The sequence below is a fragment of the Bos indicus x Bos taurus genome, chromosome 24, assembly GCF_003369695.1.
Source record: "Bos indicus x Bos taurus breed Angus x Brahman F1 hybrid chromosome 24, Bos_hybrid_MaternalHap_v2.0, whole genome shotgun sequence".
NCBI lineage: Eukaryota > Metazoa > Chordata > Mammalia > Artiodactyla > Bovidae > Bos > Bos indicus x Bos taurus.
Genome location: NC_040099.1, coordinates 42,854,495 through 42,871,187, shown reverse-complemented (window position 1 = coordinate 42,871,187; position 16,693 = coordinate 42,854,495). Strand labels below are relative to the sequence as shown.

The 16,693-nt window shown below is 45.6% G+C and overlaps 1 protein-coding gene across 2 annotated transcripts in view; it reads right to left on the bottom strand.

The window, feature by feature from the left end:
• Positions 1–16,693, bottom strand: part of GNAL (G protein subunit alpha L) — a 71,073-nt gene that overhangs the window by 14,515 nt on the left and 39,865 nt on the right. For both annotated transcript variants that reach the window (XM_027526284.1, XM_027526282.1), the window contains one exon: positions 5,601–5,698. In XM_027526284.1, coding sequence (XP_027382085.1) covers positions 5,601–5,698 — 98 coding nt within the window. The remainder of the gene's footprint in view (positions 1–5,600; positions 5,699–16,693) is intronic.

Below are 16,693 nucleotides of genomic sequence, written 5' to 3'. Positions count from 1 at the left end.
CGTCTGTACCTAGTTTTCGCCAGTTGTTAAAGCACTGAAGCATTAGTAAATCCACAGAAGTGCGTGTATGCACACTTTCTTATGCACGGACAGGCTGGGGGCCGGAGGTGTCCAATTAAAGACTGAAAACCAGGAAGCTTTCCCGAGGTCAGCAGACTTTCTCCACCTGCTCCTGCAACTTCCACCTTCTCAGGGGAAAGTGGACCGTTAATAATTAAAAGTACAAAACACACAAAGTTGTGTCACTGACCTGCACCTCATTCTTTAGGGACAATCTGGCTGCAGCCTGAGACATCCTTTTACTGCAGTGGATGAAAATACCTTCCAGTCCATGGACCACCTCATCTATGCCATCGCTGAAGGTCAGCTAGTAGGTGAACTGCTAATAACGACCATCCAGAAATCTTTCTGAAGTTTAGTAATAAAAGACCCATTTTTGCCGACATGATTCTATTTGATATTTTATAAATATCCAAGGAACTTCACTCACATTTAACTTTAACAGGCAAAACTGTCATTTTACATGATGCAGGCAGATGACGGTGAAGTGCTGGGACCCACACCCATTGGCATATATCAAAACTGTCACCCTTCAGAAGTGCAGGCTTGGAGGTGGCTGCAGCCGGTGCTGCGGCTTTTTTCTTTTAGGAAGAGTCCTTTGGTACAGCAACGACAACATAAAAAGGCCCAACCTGCCCTAAGGAGCTCAGCTGACTGTTTGAGATAGTTTTAGTCCAGAGGCTCACCACCCCTTTGGGCCTCCTGTGATAGTTGGCCATGGTGGTGTTGGCACATACGTTTTAATCCAGAGGCTCACCACCCCTTTGGGCCTCCTGTGATAGTTGGCCATGGTGGTGTTGGCACATACATTTTCCTAAAACACAGCTCTGGTTATATCACTCTTGCTCCAACACCTGGGCAGAAAGGCATGTGGACACGGTCCCCACCCTCTTCTTTCTCTCCACACACAGGCAAGTCAGACTGAGCTTGAAGGCTGAACACCACTGTGTCACCTGTCAGTGTGGATGAGGACGGGTGGTCACTTCTCAGTTTGGATGAGTCCTCTCTGCGGACACTGTCCCTGCTGTGTGGGCTTCCACCCCATACCTCTCCTCCTGCTGAGATCCTACCCCCGCCTCACACTGCTCCTCCAGAACCTTCTCCAGAAGCCCCTCTGAGCTGCACTCTCCACTCCACACAGCATACACAGCAGACCTCCTGGCACGGGAGGACCTATAATATTATGGGGACCTATAATATTATGAGCCACGTGGAGGCAGAGAACAGCCTTGTTCCTTTCCCCACTATAGAACCTAGAACATGCTCTGCACACAGGAGACACTGAACCCAAGTGACGCTTGTGCTTAGTTGAATTTGACTGAGAGGGGCTAGGATGTTACCCTCATCAACAGCTTAGCTTAGATTTTCTTTTCCTAAAGTAGAACTCTTTCTTTACATGAGACGTTTCTAGAAGGTGGCTCAGATGGTAAGGAATCTCCCCGTAATATGGGAGACCAGGGTTTGATTCCTGGGTGGGGAAGATCCCCTGGAGACGGAAATGGCAACCCACTCCAGTATTCTTGCCTGGAGAATCCCATGGACAGAGGAGCTTGACAGTACAGTCCACGGGGTTGCAGAGAGTCACACATGACTGAGAAACTAATGCTAACACAGCTGTGAATCACTTCACCTTTCCCACTATACTTTTCTTTGGGGGGCATCTTTCTTCCAGAGTATTCTAAAACCAATTATGTACATGGACGTGTCTGGAAGGTACCACGTAAACACAAGAGTGCAAAGCATGAGACCCTACGTACACTGCAGAGTTTCAAGTTAGATTAAGCAAAGTCTGACTTTATAAACCTGTTCTGAAATCCAATTTTCTTTGATTTCCTTTCTCCCAAAATAGCTGTTTCCATGGCTACCTAATCACTTATTATTAGCACTTAGAGGAAGTTCGTTTTTGGGGATAATGCAGTAGAGATTGTTTTTAATTTTCACAGTGGGCACCGGGGACCTCTTATGAAACAGAATCTCTGCTAATTTGCTCAGCTTGCTTGATACTCCAAAGACACTCATTTTTACCGAGAGGCCAACCCTTAAAGCTCATAATATGCTTATTCCCAGGCTGCTCCAGCCAGGTCCTCTGTCAGATGGTGCAGTGCCCACCCATTTTGAATCACTCTCAATTTCCCCTCCCCAGCTTCCAGCAACCACGAATCTACTTTCTGTGTCTATGAGTTTGCCTGTTTTGGACATTTCATACAAATGGAGTCATAGGGCATGTAGCCCTCGTGCCAGGGTTCTTTCACTGAGCCTCATGTCTTCCATGGAGAAGGCAATGGCACCCCACTCCAGTACTCTTGCCTGGAAAATCCCATGGACGGAGGAGCCTGGTAGGCTGCAGTCCATGGGGCCGCTAAGAGTCAGACTGGACTGAGCGACTTCACTTTCACTTTTCACTTTCATGCATTGGAGAAGGAAATGGCAACCCACTCCAGTGTTCTTGCCTGGAGAATCCCAGGGATGGGGCAGCCTGGTGGGCTGCCGTCTGTGGGGTCGCACAGAGTCGGACATGACTGCAGCGACTTAGCAGCAGCAGCAGCATGTCTTCCAAGTTCACTCATGCTATAACATGCATCAGAACTTCATTGGATTTTATGGCTAAATAAGATCCCTGTGTGTGGCTGGACCAAGTCCATTTATCCCTTCATCCTTTCATGCACATGTGGGTTGTTTGTGCTTTTGGATACTGTGGATGCTGCTGCTGTGAACATTTGTGTGCAGTTTTTGTGTGGACGTATGTTTTTAAATCTCTTAGGTGTACCCGGGAGAGAAACTGCTGGGTTCCTCCGTGTTTTAAGTTTCTGAGGAACTGTGGTGAGACCATTCTTGGATTCTTCACTGGAAGTTCAGCCCCCTGGAAAGCATCTCCTCCCTTCAAATATTCCCATGGTTTCTGCCATGGAAGAAATGACTTAGAACGAATCCCGTCTTAGTTAGCATCTGGGTTCAAAATATAAGACTGCTGAGCAGATAACATAGTGACTTGGAGTCACGCCAAGATGTCAGCAGATCTTTTTTTGAGAATTCAGAATAGAAGGGAAAACAAGACATGTCAGAACCCTGGACTCTGCCAACGCGAAGCTCAGCTCCCCACCAACCCCACGCTGAGCGCCGGGCTCCTGATTTCAAACAGCCCTGACTTCATGCAAAGACACCCTCCCAGTAATTGAGCCTCCAAGGAGGAATAAGACACATTTTTCAAGCAGCTGGAAACCTGGGGGCTGGGCAGGCGGGCTTGAGTGTCCCGGTCCCAGGGCATTCCCAGCTGGATGCTGGAATGTCCTTTCTTCCATAAACTATGGTGATAGGAAGCAGAAGCAGCTACTTTCCTTCAACATCTCATTTGGCAACATAAACACATTGGGCACCACTCATGCATCTAACAAGTGTTATGAAATGTTACTTGTTCTTGAAACCCCCTGGCCCCAGCTGCAAAATCCGACTGCAGAGGAAAAACAAGACCGTGATTAAGAGACAATGGTTGCTGATCCCACTTGAGTCCCATGCATATTAAAATGGATTAAAGAAGCCAAGCTGGGGATGTTAGGATTAACCCAGATAGTGATGTTCAGGGCAGGGGGGGTGGTGGGGGGCAGAATCCAGAGCAGGAGTCACCGTATTGATGTCTGACAAGCCTGTAGTCTTCACCTTGAGTCTCAGTCTCGCTCTCCCTAATTTGAAAGGACAGAACTGAAGGAAATAGCAGATGGTGGCTGGGGTCCTCCCGGGTGGGAGTGCTGATCTCAGGTCCCTCAGGGGACCTCCTAAACCTCCGCTCCCACATGGAGACACGGTAGCAGGGGCTCAGCAAGGGCCCCCAGGTGCCAGGCACACTCTGGGGTGTTTGGGTCTCTGCTTAGTCAATCCTACAACAACTGCACAAGAACACAGTCCGTGACTTTATTCCCATGAAGCACCCTGCCCAAGCGAACATCTGGATCCTGACTGCCTGCCAGCAAAGCTCAGGCTGCTTCTGTTTGTCATATGTGCCTTGCATATTCTATTTTAAAGTAAATCATTAATTCTAACACTATGGTGATGGGCTCTTTTCATAAGAAAGAGAAATTCCTAATGGGACACTGAAGGGCGCTGAAGGCCCAGGAGACTTCACTCAAGAAATGCTGGAAATGGCGATCAGACATACCCCCATGAACCTCAGATGCAAACTTATATAGGTTTTAATGTTATCTTGAGCTGTGCTGGGAATTCCAGCTGCTGATAGTTTCTTAGTATGACATTCCCATCTCTACAACATTGTGATTTAACATATAATTCCACTGTGGTTTTTAAGCGGTGGTGACATGGCCTTAGAAAAGAGCATGAGGGGGCCTCAGAAGGGAGATGAGGGCCCCTCTGGGAGGGGTGGCCCCCAGGACCCTCTGAGGTTGCGTTTAGCTCCACCAGATCTGTACCCCACACCACACCCACACCCACTTCTAAACACCCCAGCTCTCTGGACTTCGCAATACGGCTGTGGAATAAGTGATCACAGGAAAGCAGTCACAAATGTGAACCAGAGCCTGTGGTCTGTTTACAAGGTGATGTGGATTCAACGCAAGCCTTGAAGGAACTGTTAAGCATGGCAGGAAAAGAGAAGTTTTAAGTACTGCTCTACTTAATTATCGAAGAGTCAGAGGCAACTGAGCATGCACAACTAATTAACTACAGATCCTTATCAGTAAATAGACTTTCGAGTACATAAGGGAGGATCATTAATGCTGTTGGTGGTCATTCAGGGCCCCTGGGGCAGGTCTGTGGGCACCTCTGGTTAACCTGGCCCTCCTGGACAGCTCCAGAGGCTCCCTGAATTGGGGCAGCTCGACACCTGCCAGCGGCTGAGCGGGTGTGGCCGGCTCCCCGGCACAAGGGGGATGAGGTGAAGTAAGGTTCCACCAGCACCATCTGTCTCTCTGTCTTGGCCTTGAGGACTGCCTTCCTCCTGGGAGGATCCCCTCTCTTCCCACTCCTCCATCCTCTGAAGACGGAACATCATTGCTTAGTACTTCTCCTCTGTCTATACTCGCTCATCTTGTCCAGGCTCTACAGTCATCAGTGGGCAGGCACCGTCCACACCTGGGTCGCTTCCTCTCATCTAACACCAGCTCCTACATCCAGCCACTTGCTCCATCTCTGTCTCTGCTCTGGTATCTCAGCTTGGCTTCTCCAAACTGGAGCCAGATGGCGTCCTGTCCTCCACTAACGACATCTCCCTGGTCTCCGTCTGAATAATAGCATCATGACGCACCTGTGGTCACCCTGACCCCCTCTTTTCTCCACCTCTCTCATCCGATCTGCTGCATGGCTCTGTCCCCATGGACCAAGGCTCACCTCTAAGCCCACCATCTGCCCTGAAGCACCCACGGATCTCTATTGCCTCCGTTCTACCCTCTAAGCAGCAGCCAGAATGACCTGACAAGTCTGGGTCATCACATATCCAGGTGATGCCACTTGCTGCACGGGGTGGGAGAGCTGGACTCCGAGGGGCAGTGTGGTGGGGGTGCCCATCCTGGGCTGGGCCTCGTGGGCAGACTCACTATTGGGCGCAGTCGATGAGCTGGTACTCGTTGGACCGCTCGAAGCAGGCCTTCACACCTTCATCATCCCAGAGCTTCTTCACATGATCGAAGAATTCCTGAAATTTGAAAAAGTTATGAGTAAGAAAACATGTGCCACCCACCTTCTAAAAGTTAAAAGGAAAAAGAAAATGCCAAAACCATCTGCAGGGTAGGTCGGCTCCGCACAGGGTGGAAGGCCTTATTCCTAAATCTACGTCAAACACTCTCATAGTCCCAGAGAGTTCCCAAAGCGGAAGTGATAAGTCCAAAATTAATGACATTCATCAACTATCCATTCCACTAAGAGTTTACCGTTCTTAAGACTCAGCGACTTGACTAGCAGAATGGCCACTTCAGCCATGAAAAAACACACTTGTTATAATGGCAAGGTCTGTTTTAGCTGCTTCCCTCGTGGCTCAAATGGTAAAGAATCTGCCTGTAATGCAGGAGATCTGGATTCAATCCCTGGGTTGGGAGGTTCCCCTAGAGAAGGAAATGGCAACCCACTCCAGTATTCTTGCCTGGAGAATTCCATGGACAGAGTAGCCTGGTGAGCAAGTCCATGGGGTTGCAAAGGGTTGGACACGACTGAGTGACCAACACTTTCATTTTTAATTTTCTAGGTGAGAATGAAGCCACGATCATGAACAGACATGACTGACCAGGTGAGTTATGTTCTGCCCAGAAGCATTAGGTACATGAGAAAGAAACTTTTAAAATTATAATCTTTGGGGATAGTGATTTATTGTCTTCTGGTCTTTTAAGAAACTCTGAGGTAAGCATGAACCGGGAATTTTCATTCAAGCCCATCCATTATGGCACCAGCAGCCTCTGAAGCGGGAAGCTGGCCGCCTGGGTAAAGATGACTCTGTGAACCTGTATTTCCAAAATTACCCATTTTAAATGAGCAGCGCTATGGCAGCAAATGACTATACATTAGCAGCTAAATATAAAAGAAGTTATGTAAATTTTCAAGAAACTCTTTGTTAGAATATTTATATCCCTTCCCACACCAGGAAGCACTGACTTCCACCTTCGATCTGCAGGGGAGGGTCTGGGGCAAACCCTCCAGGAAGCAGCTGAGGCCATGCTTCCTAAGAAACAGCACAGGTTCTTTGCAGGGGGGAAAAAAAAACACAAAAAAACTGAGTTGGCACATTTTTTAGAGATTCACAGTTCCATACAAGGGTGGATCCCAGTTCTGAGGGGCCTAACACTTCTAGAAGTTTTAGGCCCTCTAGGAAAAGGAAACATAGAATTACAGGTACAAATTAGGTCCAGAACCAGGGAAGGGAAGTGGGGGCCCTAAGTGCGAGCATCACCAGATTCTAGTATGTCTTATCCTGACTCCTAATGTAAGGAACAATGTTTAAGCTTACGCCATGAGTCTTTGTGTCTATCGTGTCTGCCTGCCTGTTGGCATCAACAACAAATCCATACTGTCCATGGGGGACAGGAGTGGACAGCATCCATGTGAAGGAAAGGAGCTGGACCCTTAGCTTTTATCCTGCCCCCCTGAACTGACGCTTCCTTCTGGAACCCTCCAGGGCTGCTCCCATCTCTCCAGAGAAGGGGTCTGTCTGTGGGTTTCCTTAAAAACTTCTTTCTAAGAGCCAAACAAGGACACACACACACACACACACACACACACACACATTTAAAGAGAAACGCTCTCTTGTGTTATCATCTGCCAGTCCTGGCAGGCAGTGATGCCACTGTCTCGGTGATGCTGGAATTTGAGTGCCCCCTTTCCCCCACTGCAACCTCTCGTGCAGTGGTCCTGGAACAAAGTTCCTTCCTGTCTTTAACAAGGGTCAGGATTAAAAACAGGATTAATTAAAAAAACAAAGTATGGCAGAAGGGAACTAGGAGCAGGAAAGCGAGTGATGTGAAGCAGACTGAAGTAGGTGCCCAGAGCATAAGGCAAGGTCTACACACAAGCTCGGACCTGTGCCCAGACAGGGTTTCTGAGCTTCTGTGCCATCAACTTAGTGATGTAAGTGAAGTTTTTCTTTAATAGTCTGAGCAGAAGCCTTGGAGGCAGAGTCACAGAGGGGTGCTTGGTCCAAGGAACAAAATGCACGGTTCTTGGAGTGATGCTGACGACAGCAGAGAGGTAGGAACCTGGTTGCCGTGACCTTACAGCAGACGCTGTGACCTTATAGCAGATGCTGTGACCTTACAGCAGACACTGTGGCCGACACCAAGACAGGGGCAACTTCTATCTGTTTCATCTTCCTCCTTGGGGAACAAGACCTTAGGCAAGACCAAGGCCAGGTGCCCAGGAGTCTCCACATTTAGTCTTTAAGGAGTTCTCAGACCTTTGTGGAAAATTCCAGGGTGGCTGTGGCTGTGCCTTATTTACCTTTCCATCAGGGAAATTGTCACACAGAAGGAGAGAGACTGCCGCAGAGCACTCACTACCCACGGGCAGATTCCACACTCATCGTGTGGCCGGTCTCTTTATCTGTATCTCAGGCCTTCTCTCTCACCTTGATTATTTTATAGCCACTCTCTTACACCATTGTTTTATTTCAACGTTATTTCTAAAAGATAAAGGTTTAGAAATCATAGCCATAATGTGCGTGCGTGCTAAGCTGATTCAGTTGTGTCCGACTCTTTGCGACCCTAGGACCATAGCCCACCAGGCTTCTCTGTCCATGGGATTTTCCAGGCAAGAATACTGGAGTGGGTTGCCATGCCCTCCTTCAGGGATATAGCCACAATACCACAACCTCAAATAAAAATATACAAACCAGTAAAGAAATGATTCTGTGACATCATGAACCACTGCAGCTTCTTGAGCTGCAAGCAAACATTTGTCCAGAGCCTGGCTAGAATCCTCCTACATTTGCTAAGACAACTGGGAAGTAAATATGAGGAGTAACTTTAGTATGCCTCCCTTAACAACTAAAATGAACAATACTAAATAAAAATAATTTCAGTGTTGTGTGTGTGTGTCTAAAAAGAAAGGGTGATTCACAGTGAAGTGTCCTTGTTTTTGACATCTGGGAGTTGAGAGAAACTGAGAGCATAAAGAGAACATTACTAAGTCATACTTCCTATTTTTTCTGTATTACAGAATATGAGAATCACCTTGTGATCTTCACATATTTAGCAACTGAAATACATGGAGATTTATGCTACTCTTATTCAAAGAAGTTTTAGTTGTGTTATAGAAAATAAAAATGATAATGATACCAAATTAAACCTAAAGTAAGGCTTTAAATTGTTACAGCATAATCTTGATGTTGAAATCAAAATTTAAACTGAAAATATTAAATACCCAACTTCTCCATTTCCTAGCACAGCCCTTGCCTTCTGGTTCTGCTGTTTACACTTCTCTGTAGATATAAAGTATACTCAAAGCTAGCTTGGAATTCTCAGGTGAGTAACTTTTTTTTTTTTTGCTTTTAAATTCTTCATTATTGCTTTAAAATAGAAATAGATGTATGCCAACAAGAAATGTAAAAAAAAAATCCTTGCATGACTTTTCTAATACAATAAAACAACTTTCTGGTTACACTAACTCTTAAAATACATTTTTCATTTTGGAAATAAAAATCAAGTCAAAAATACTTCTTGTCTGGTGAGCTGAATGTGGTCCAGGGGTCTGGAGGGCACCCGGATCTCAAGTGGGGCTGCTCCCACATTCCATGCCCTGTCCTGAGGCTGGTGGAAACCTTCGATGGGTGGAGTGAAAAATGTTATTCCTAGAATGACTTATGGAAAAGAGCCCTCTTTAATTTTAGTGTCAGGAATAGTTTTTTGCATCTCTCGGGCAATTGCTGTTTCAATATTATTATTAATTTTTAATCCTCTGGGATCCTGTGACTCTTCTTCACTTATATCACTGAGTTGATGGCACAGAAGCTCAGAAACCCTGTCTGGGCATGGGTCCGAGCTTGTATGTAGACCTTGCCTTATGCTCTGGGCACCTACTTCAGTCTGCTTCACGTTACTTGCTTTCCTGCTCCTAGTTCCCTTCTGCCATACTTCATTTTTTAAATTAATTTGTGTTATAACCTTGTGAGTGGCACCAAATCTTTTATGGAACTCGTTGAAGCAAAAGTGAAAGTGAAAGTTGCTCAGTTGTGTCCGACTCTCTGTGACCCCGTGGACTATACAGTCCATGGAATTCTCCTGGACTTTGGGGATTCTTCCCAACCCAGGGGTCGAACCCAGGTCTCCTGCATTATAGGCAGATTCTTCAACAGCTGAGCCACAAGGGAAGCCCACATTGAAGCAAAATAAATGATTAACGGAACCGTCCATGGTAACGGAGTGGACAGTGATCATCACACCATCAAGTGGGCCTTAGAAACAGGCAGTTTGTTTCAGGTGAGTAGCTGTTTAAATGGAATTTTCTGAAGCTCAGGTTTGAGTCTGATTCATCTAAAATGCACCTACTCAGTTTTACCCCTCAGAAAGCAGGGTGATCTAATAGGCTTCTGTCATTTCTCTTTTCAGATATCTGGTGGATGTCAAGTTGAAAGTGTGTGTGGGATCTGTCAGGGCTGGTTATTTATAATCTCTGTCCATCCTCAGGTCTAAGTGAATACAGGATACCTCAAATTCTATTTAGAAACAGCATTCAGAAACCATGCTAAAGGGGACTTCCCTGATGGTTCAGTGGTTAAGAATCTGCCTTCCAATGCAGGAGATGCAGGTTCAAGCCCTTGTCGGGGAGTTAAGATCTCACATGCTGTGGGGAAACTAAGCCCATGCTCCACAACTAGAGAATGCCCACACGTTGCAATGAAAACCCAGAAAAAACCAAAGTATTAACAATAATCAGGGATCCCCAAGCTTGTGTGTTTCCCAGCATGAAACACAGCCTCTGTGGGCAAAAAAAACACAGGAAGAAACCAAACGTAAGGTGGGGTCAACTGGCCCCTCCTGGGGCCTCGTGTGTCTCAGGCAAGGTTCTCAGGGGCTCCTGGCTGAGGGCTCATTTTGAGTCTCAAATGTCCCGCCTTGCAGGTGATGCAGCTCCCGTTCTACAGACGACAAAATGGGAAGGATTATGGATCCTTCACACTTGTCTGAGCCCCGTGATGAGGAGGTGTCTGCCTGCATCTAGAAGCAGCTCAGTGGGCTGGGCCAGCTTCCTGTTTCCCCACCTATAGCAGCTCCTCATGGCTGGAGACCACTGACAGCAAACCCACGTTTACAATAAATACCACACTTGCCTTCCCCTGACCCCCAACCTTGGACAGCCTGCTTTATTCTTAGAATCATTTCTAGCAGCCTTTGGAGGTTTACTTTATATGCCCTAAAATTCACCCATGTAGTTATCCAGTCACACACCCACCAACGCAGCCAGGTCTCAGAGCCTCTCTACCACCTCCATGCCACCTCCCCCATCCCCACCCCAGTCTCAGACAACTGACAATCTACTTCAGTCTCTATATAGTTTTGCCTTTTCTAGAAACTTAATATAAGTGAAGTCATGAAGCCATCATGGTCAACAAAAGAGTTCAAAATGCAGTACTTGGATGCAATCTCAAAAATGACAGAATGATTTCTCTTTGTTTCCAAGGCAAACCATTCAATATCACAGTAATCCAAGTCTATGCCCCAACCAGTAATGCTGAAGAAGCTGAAGTTGAACGGTTCTATGAAGACCTACAAGACCTTTTAGAACTAACACCCAAAAAAGATGTGCTTTTCATTATAGGGGACTGGAATGCAAAAGTAGGAAGTCAAGAAACACCTGGAGTAACAGGCAAATTTGGCCTTGGAATACAGAATGAAGCAGGGCAAAGATTAATAGAGTTTTGCCAAGAAAATCGGAGAAGGCAATGGCACCCCACTCCAAGTACTCTTGCCTGGAGAATCCCTGGGACGGAAGAGCCTGGTGGGCTGCGGTCCATGGGGTCGCTAAGAGTCAGACATGACTGAGCGACTTCACTTTCACTTTTCACTTTCATGCACTGGAGAAGGAAATGGCAACCCACTCCAGTGTTCTTGCCTGGAGAATCCCAGGGATGGGACAGCCTGGTGGGCTGCTGTCTATGGGGTCGCACAGAGTCGGACACGACTGCAGCGACTTAGCAGCAGCAGCAGCAGCAGCCAAGAAAATGCACTGGTCATAGCAAACACCCTCTTCCAACAACACAAGAGAAGACTCTACACTTGGACATCACCAGATGGTCAACACCGAAATCAGACTGATTATATTCTTTGCAGCCAAAGATGGAGAAGCTCTATACGGTCAACAAAAACAAGACCAGGAGCTGACTGTGGCTCAGATCATTAACTCCTTATTGCCAAATTCAGACTTAAATTGAAGAAAGTAGGGAAAACCACTAGACCATTCAGGTATGACCTAAATCAAATCCCTTATGATTATACAGTGGAAGTGAGAAATAGATTTAAGGGACTAGATCTGATAGAGTGCCTGATGAACTATGGAATGAGGTTCGTGACATTGTATAGGAAATGTAAAAAAGCAAAATGGCTGTCTGGGGAGGCCTTACAAATAGCTGTGAAAAGAAGAGAAGCGAAAAGCAAAGGAGAAAAGGAAAGATACAAGCATCTCAATGCAGAATTCCAAAGAATAGCAAGAAGAGATAAGAAAGCCTTCCTCAGCGATCAATGCAAAGAAATAGAGGAAAACAACAGAATGGGAAAGACTAGAGATCTCTTCAAGAAAATTAGAGATACCAAGGGAACATTTCATGCAAAGATGGGCTCGATAAATGGTATGGACCTAACAGAAGCAGAAGATATTAAGAAGAGGTGGCAAGAATACACAGAAGAACTGTACAAAAAAGATCTTCATGACCCAGATAATCACAATGGTGTGATCGCTCACCTAGAGCCAGACACCCTGGAATGTGAAGTCAAGTGGGCCTTAGGAAGCATCACTACGAACAAAGCTAGTGGAGGTGATGGAATTCCAGTTGAGCTATTTCAAATCCTGAAAGATGATGCTGTGAAAGTATTGCACTCAATATGCCAGAAAATTTGGAAAACTCAGCAGTGGCCACAGGACCGGAAAAGGTCAGTTTTCATTCCAATCCCAAAGAAAGGCAATGCCAAAGAATGCTCAAACTACAGCACAATTGCACTCTTCTCACACACTAGCAAAGTAATGCTCAAAATTCTCCAAGCCAGGTTTCAGCAATACGTGAACTGTGAACTTCCAGATGTTCAAGAAGGTTTTAGAAAAGGCAGAGGAAGCAGAGATCAAATTGCCAACATCTGCTGGATCATCGAAAAAGCAAGAGAGTTCCAGAAAAAACATCTATTTCTGCTTTATTGACTATGCCAAAGCCTTTGACTGTGTGATCACAATAAACTGTGGAAAATTCTTCAAGAGATGGGAATACCAGAGCACCTGACCTGCCTCTTGAGAAATCTGTATGCAGGTCAGGAAGCAACAGTTAGAACTGGACATGGAACAACAGACTGGTTCCAAATAAGAAAAGGAGTACCTCAAGGCTGTATATTGTCACCCTGCTTATTTAACTTATACGCACAGTACATCATGAGAAATGCTGGGCTGGAAGAAGCACAAGCTGGAATCAAGATTGCCAGGAGAAATATCAATAACCTCAGATATGCAGATGACACCACCCTTATGGCAGAAAGTGAAGAGGAACTAAAAAGCCTCTTGATGAAGGTGAAAGAGGATAGTGAAAAAGTTGGCTTAAAACTCAACATTCAGAAAACGAAGATCATGGCATCTGGTCCCATCACTTTATGGGAAATAGATGGGGAAACAGTGGAAACAGTGTCAGACTTTATTTTTTTGGGCTCCAAAATCACTGCAGATGGTGACTGCAGCCATGAAATTAAAAGGCGCTTGCTCCTTGGAAGAAAAGTTATGACCAACCTAGACAGCATATTGAAAGGCAGAGAGATTACTTTGCCAACAAAGGTCCGTCTAGTCAAGGCTATGGTTTTTCCAGTGGTCATGTATGGATGTGAGAGTTGGACTGTGAAGAAAGCTGAGCGCCAAAGAATTGATGCTTTTGAAGTGTGGTGTTGGAGAAGACTCTTGAGGGTCCCTTGGACTGCAAGGAGATCCAACCAGTCCATTCTGAAGGAGATCAGCCCTGGGATTTCTTTGGAAGGAATGATGCTAAAGCCGAAACTCCAGTACTTTGGCCACCTCATGTGAAGAGTTGACTCACTGGAAAAGACTCTGATGCTGGGAGGGATTGGGGGCAGGAGGAGAAGGGGACGACAGAGGATGAGATGGCTGGATGGCATCACTGACTTGATGGATGTGAATCTGAGTGAAGTCCGGGGGTTGGTGATGGACAGGGAGGCCTGTCGTGCTGCGATTTATGGGTTGCAAAGAGTCGGACACGACTGAGTGACTGAACTGAACTGAACTGAATGGGTGCATGCTGGCATCTGGCTGTGGCTTTAGTTTGCATCTCCCCAATGACCAGTGATGGTGGACATCTTTTCACGTGATGGCTGCCCACTTGCATGTCTTATTTTTGAAGTATTTGTTCAAATATTTTTCCCATTAAAAATTGAGTTGTATGTCTTATTACTGTTTTATTTTCTTTATAAGAGTAAAATATTCTTGGTCTTCTGAGTTTCCACATACATCTGAGAATGGGCCTGTCAGTTTCTAGAGAAAAGCTGCTGGTACCCTGGCTGGAGTTGCACTGTGTTTCTAGGCTACTTTGGGGAGAATGCTGTCTTAATAGTAATGAACTTTCTATCCATGAACATGCTATATCTGTTTATTTATGTCTTATTTTCTCTCAGTAATGTTTCCTAGTTTTCAGTGTACCACATTTTCCACATCGTTTGTTAGATTTTTTGCCTAAGTAGATTTTTGGTGTTATTTCAAAGGTGTATTCTTTTTAAAAAATCATTTTTGGAATTATTCATGGTTAGTACAAAGAAATACAGAAAGAAATACAGTTAATTTCTATATTTGATCCTGTATCCTACAACCTTGTTAATTTCATATATGACTTCCAGAGGCTTTCACTTCCTTCCTGTGTAGCTGAGCACAGAATTACCCATGTAGTTTTAGCCTCTTTTTCCCTGAAGCATGACTCACAAGGTCTGGGGCAGAATCAGAACTCCCTGTGGTTCCAAAGTGCAGAGTGACTGAGCCAAAGGGGGCTTTGCTAACCACAGTGGCCAGGCTGCACTTGGTTTAAAGGTTTATTTATTTATTTATTATTTTTTTTTCTATTCTTAATTTTTAAAATTTATTTATTTTAATTGGAGGCTAATTACTTTACAATATTGTATTGGTTTTGCCATACATCAACATGAATCTGCCACGGGTATACACATGTTCCCAATCCTGAACCCTCCTCCCACCTCCCTCCCCATACCATCCCTCTGGGTCATCCCAGTGCACCAGCCCCAAGCATCCTGTATCCTGCATCGAGCCTGGACTGGTGATTTGTTTCTTATATGATATTATACATGTTTCAATGCCATTCTACCAAATCATCCCACCCTCTCCCTCTCCCACAGAGTCCAAAAGACTGTTCTATACATCTGTGTCTTTTTTGCTGTCTCACATAAAGGCTTTTTTTTTTTTTTAAAGATATAGTAAGGGACTTCCCTGGTGGTCCAGTGGTTAAGAATCCTCCTTCCATTCATTTTGATATTTTGTCAAAACTAATACAATTATGTAAAGTTTAAAAAAAAAAATAAATGGAAAGGGATTTGAAAAAAAAAAAATGAAAAAAAAAAAAAAAAAGAATCCTCCTTCCAAAGCAGGGGACATAGGTTCAACCCCTGGTTCGGGAACTCAGATCTCACATACTGCAGAGCAACTAAGCCTGCAAACCACGACTAAGACCTGATGCAGCCAAACAAAAAAAATGTCCAGTAAGATTTGCCTAAGGACCCTCTACCTTTTGTTTCAAAATTATAGTCTCACAAAACTGATAAGCATAAAGTTTTAGCAATAAGATCCATGACCCACAGTACAGTTAAATAAATCTACCTCATTGTGATGGGAACATATAATTTTCCTTAAAGTATTCTTTCCCATAAAATTAATTTCTTAGCTTTTGATTTTTCTCGTTCACAATACTCCCACTCTTCTATTTGAGATTCTCTCTCTAAAATCCTAATTCTCGTGCACTTGAAGCATGCCAAAGAGACTCATGGGAGAAACTTATTTGTGTGGGAACAGAGATAAAATAATTATGTATTTTCATTAGGGGTAAGACACTAAAGAATCACGACTTTGGTCTTTACTTCCAGACAGGCTCTGTCAAGTTGTCTCCCCAGAGTTCTCCGTGGTGTCAACTTGCTTATGCAACACCTGGAGGTATTATTCTTGGTCTCTTAGTCACTCTGAGTCCTGTCTGCTTTACGTGCTGAGAGGCAAAGAGGAAGAAGAAGGCCCACTTTTGGGAAGAGATTAAAGCAAACGTCTGTAAAAGGGTGTTTGCTGCATTCCCACAGAATTAGATACATATGTATTTGGGGAAACTTTAGTGTAGTATATAATAGAGGAGCCTAACAAGGAATCCTAAGACAACATTTGATAGTGGATTCTAGTATCGGAGGGCCTGGGTTCCGGCCTGGTGGGGTGGGAGGGCTCCTTTGCTCTGGCCACTGTACCCTGTTCCCCCGGGACAGGGCAGTCTTTCTGGGCAGCTGCTGGAACACGTGGCCAACAGGTGGAGGAAGTGGGTGAGGATGTGCCTGTGAGGGGTGGGGCAGGAGGGGGTAGTGAGAGAGTGGTGGGAAGATAAAACCAGAAGGTGGGGGTGGCACAGGGAGGACAGACTTGGCGCGAGGTTGAGGACTGGCCTGTGAAGTGCTGCCGGGGGAAGGCTTGGGAGTCCTTGGCTCCGGGCACCAGGACAGGACCTGAACTCAAGGGTGCAGATCCAGCAGCATTGTGACTAGACTGCCAGGTGCCAAAAGGCCCCAACAGGAGAACGTGGCAGGGAACAGGAGGCCGTGCAGGCTTGAGGACACCCACTGGTTCAAGGCATCACCAGCTGCTGGGGAGGGGGCACGGGTTCTGAACATGGGGTGGGGGGTGTCCGGGTCAAGGGCATGAGGCTGGCTATGGTGGCAAGAATGGGCCCTTGGGACAGGAGCCCCGAGGACAGTGC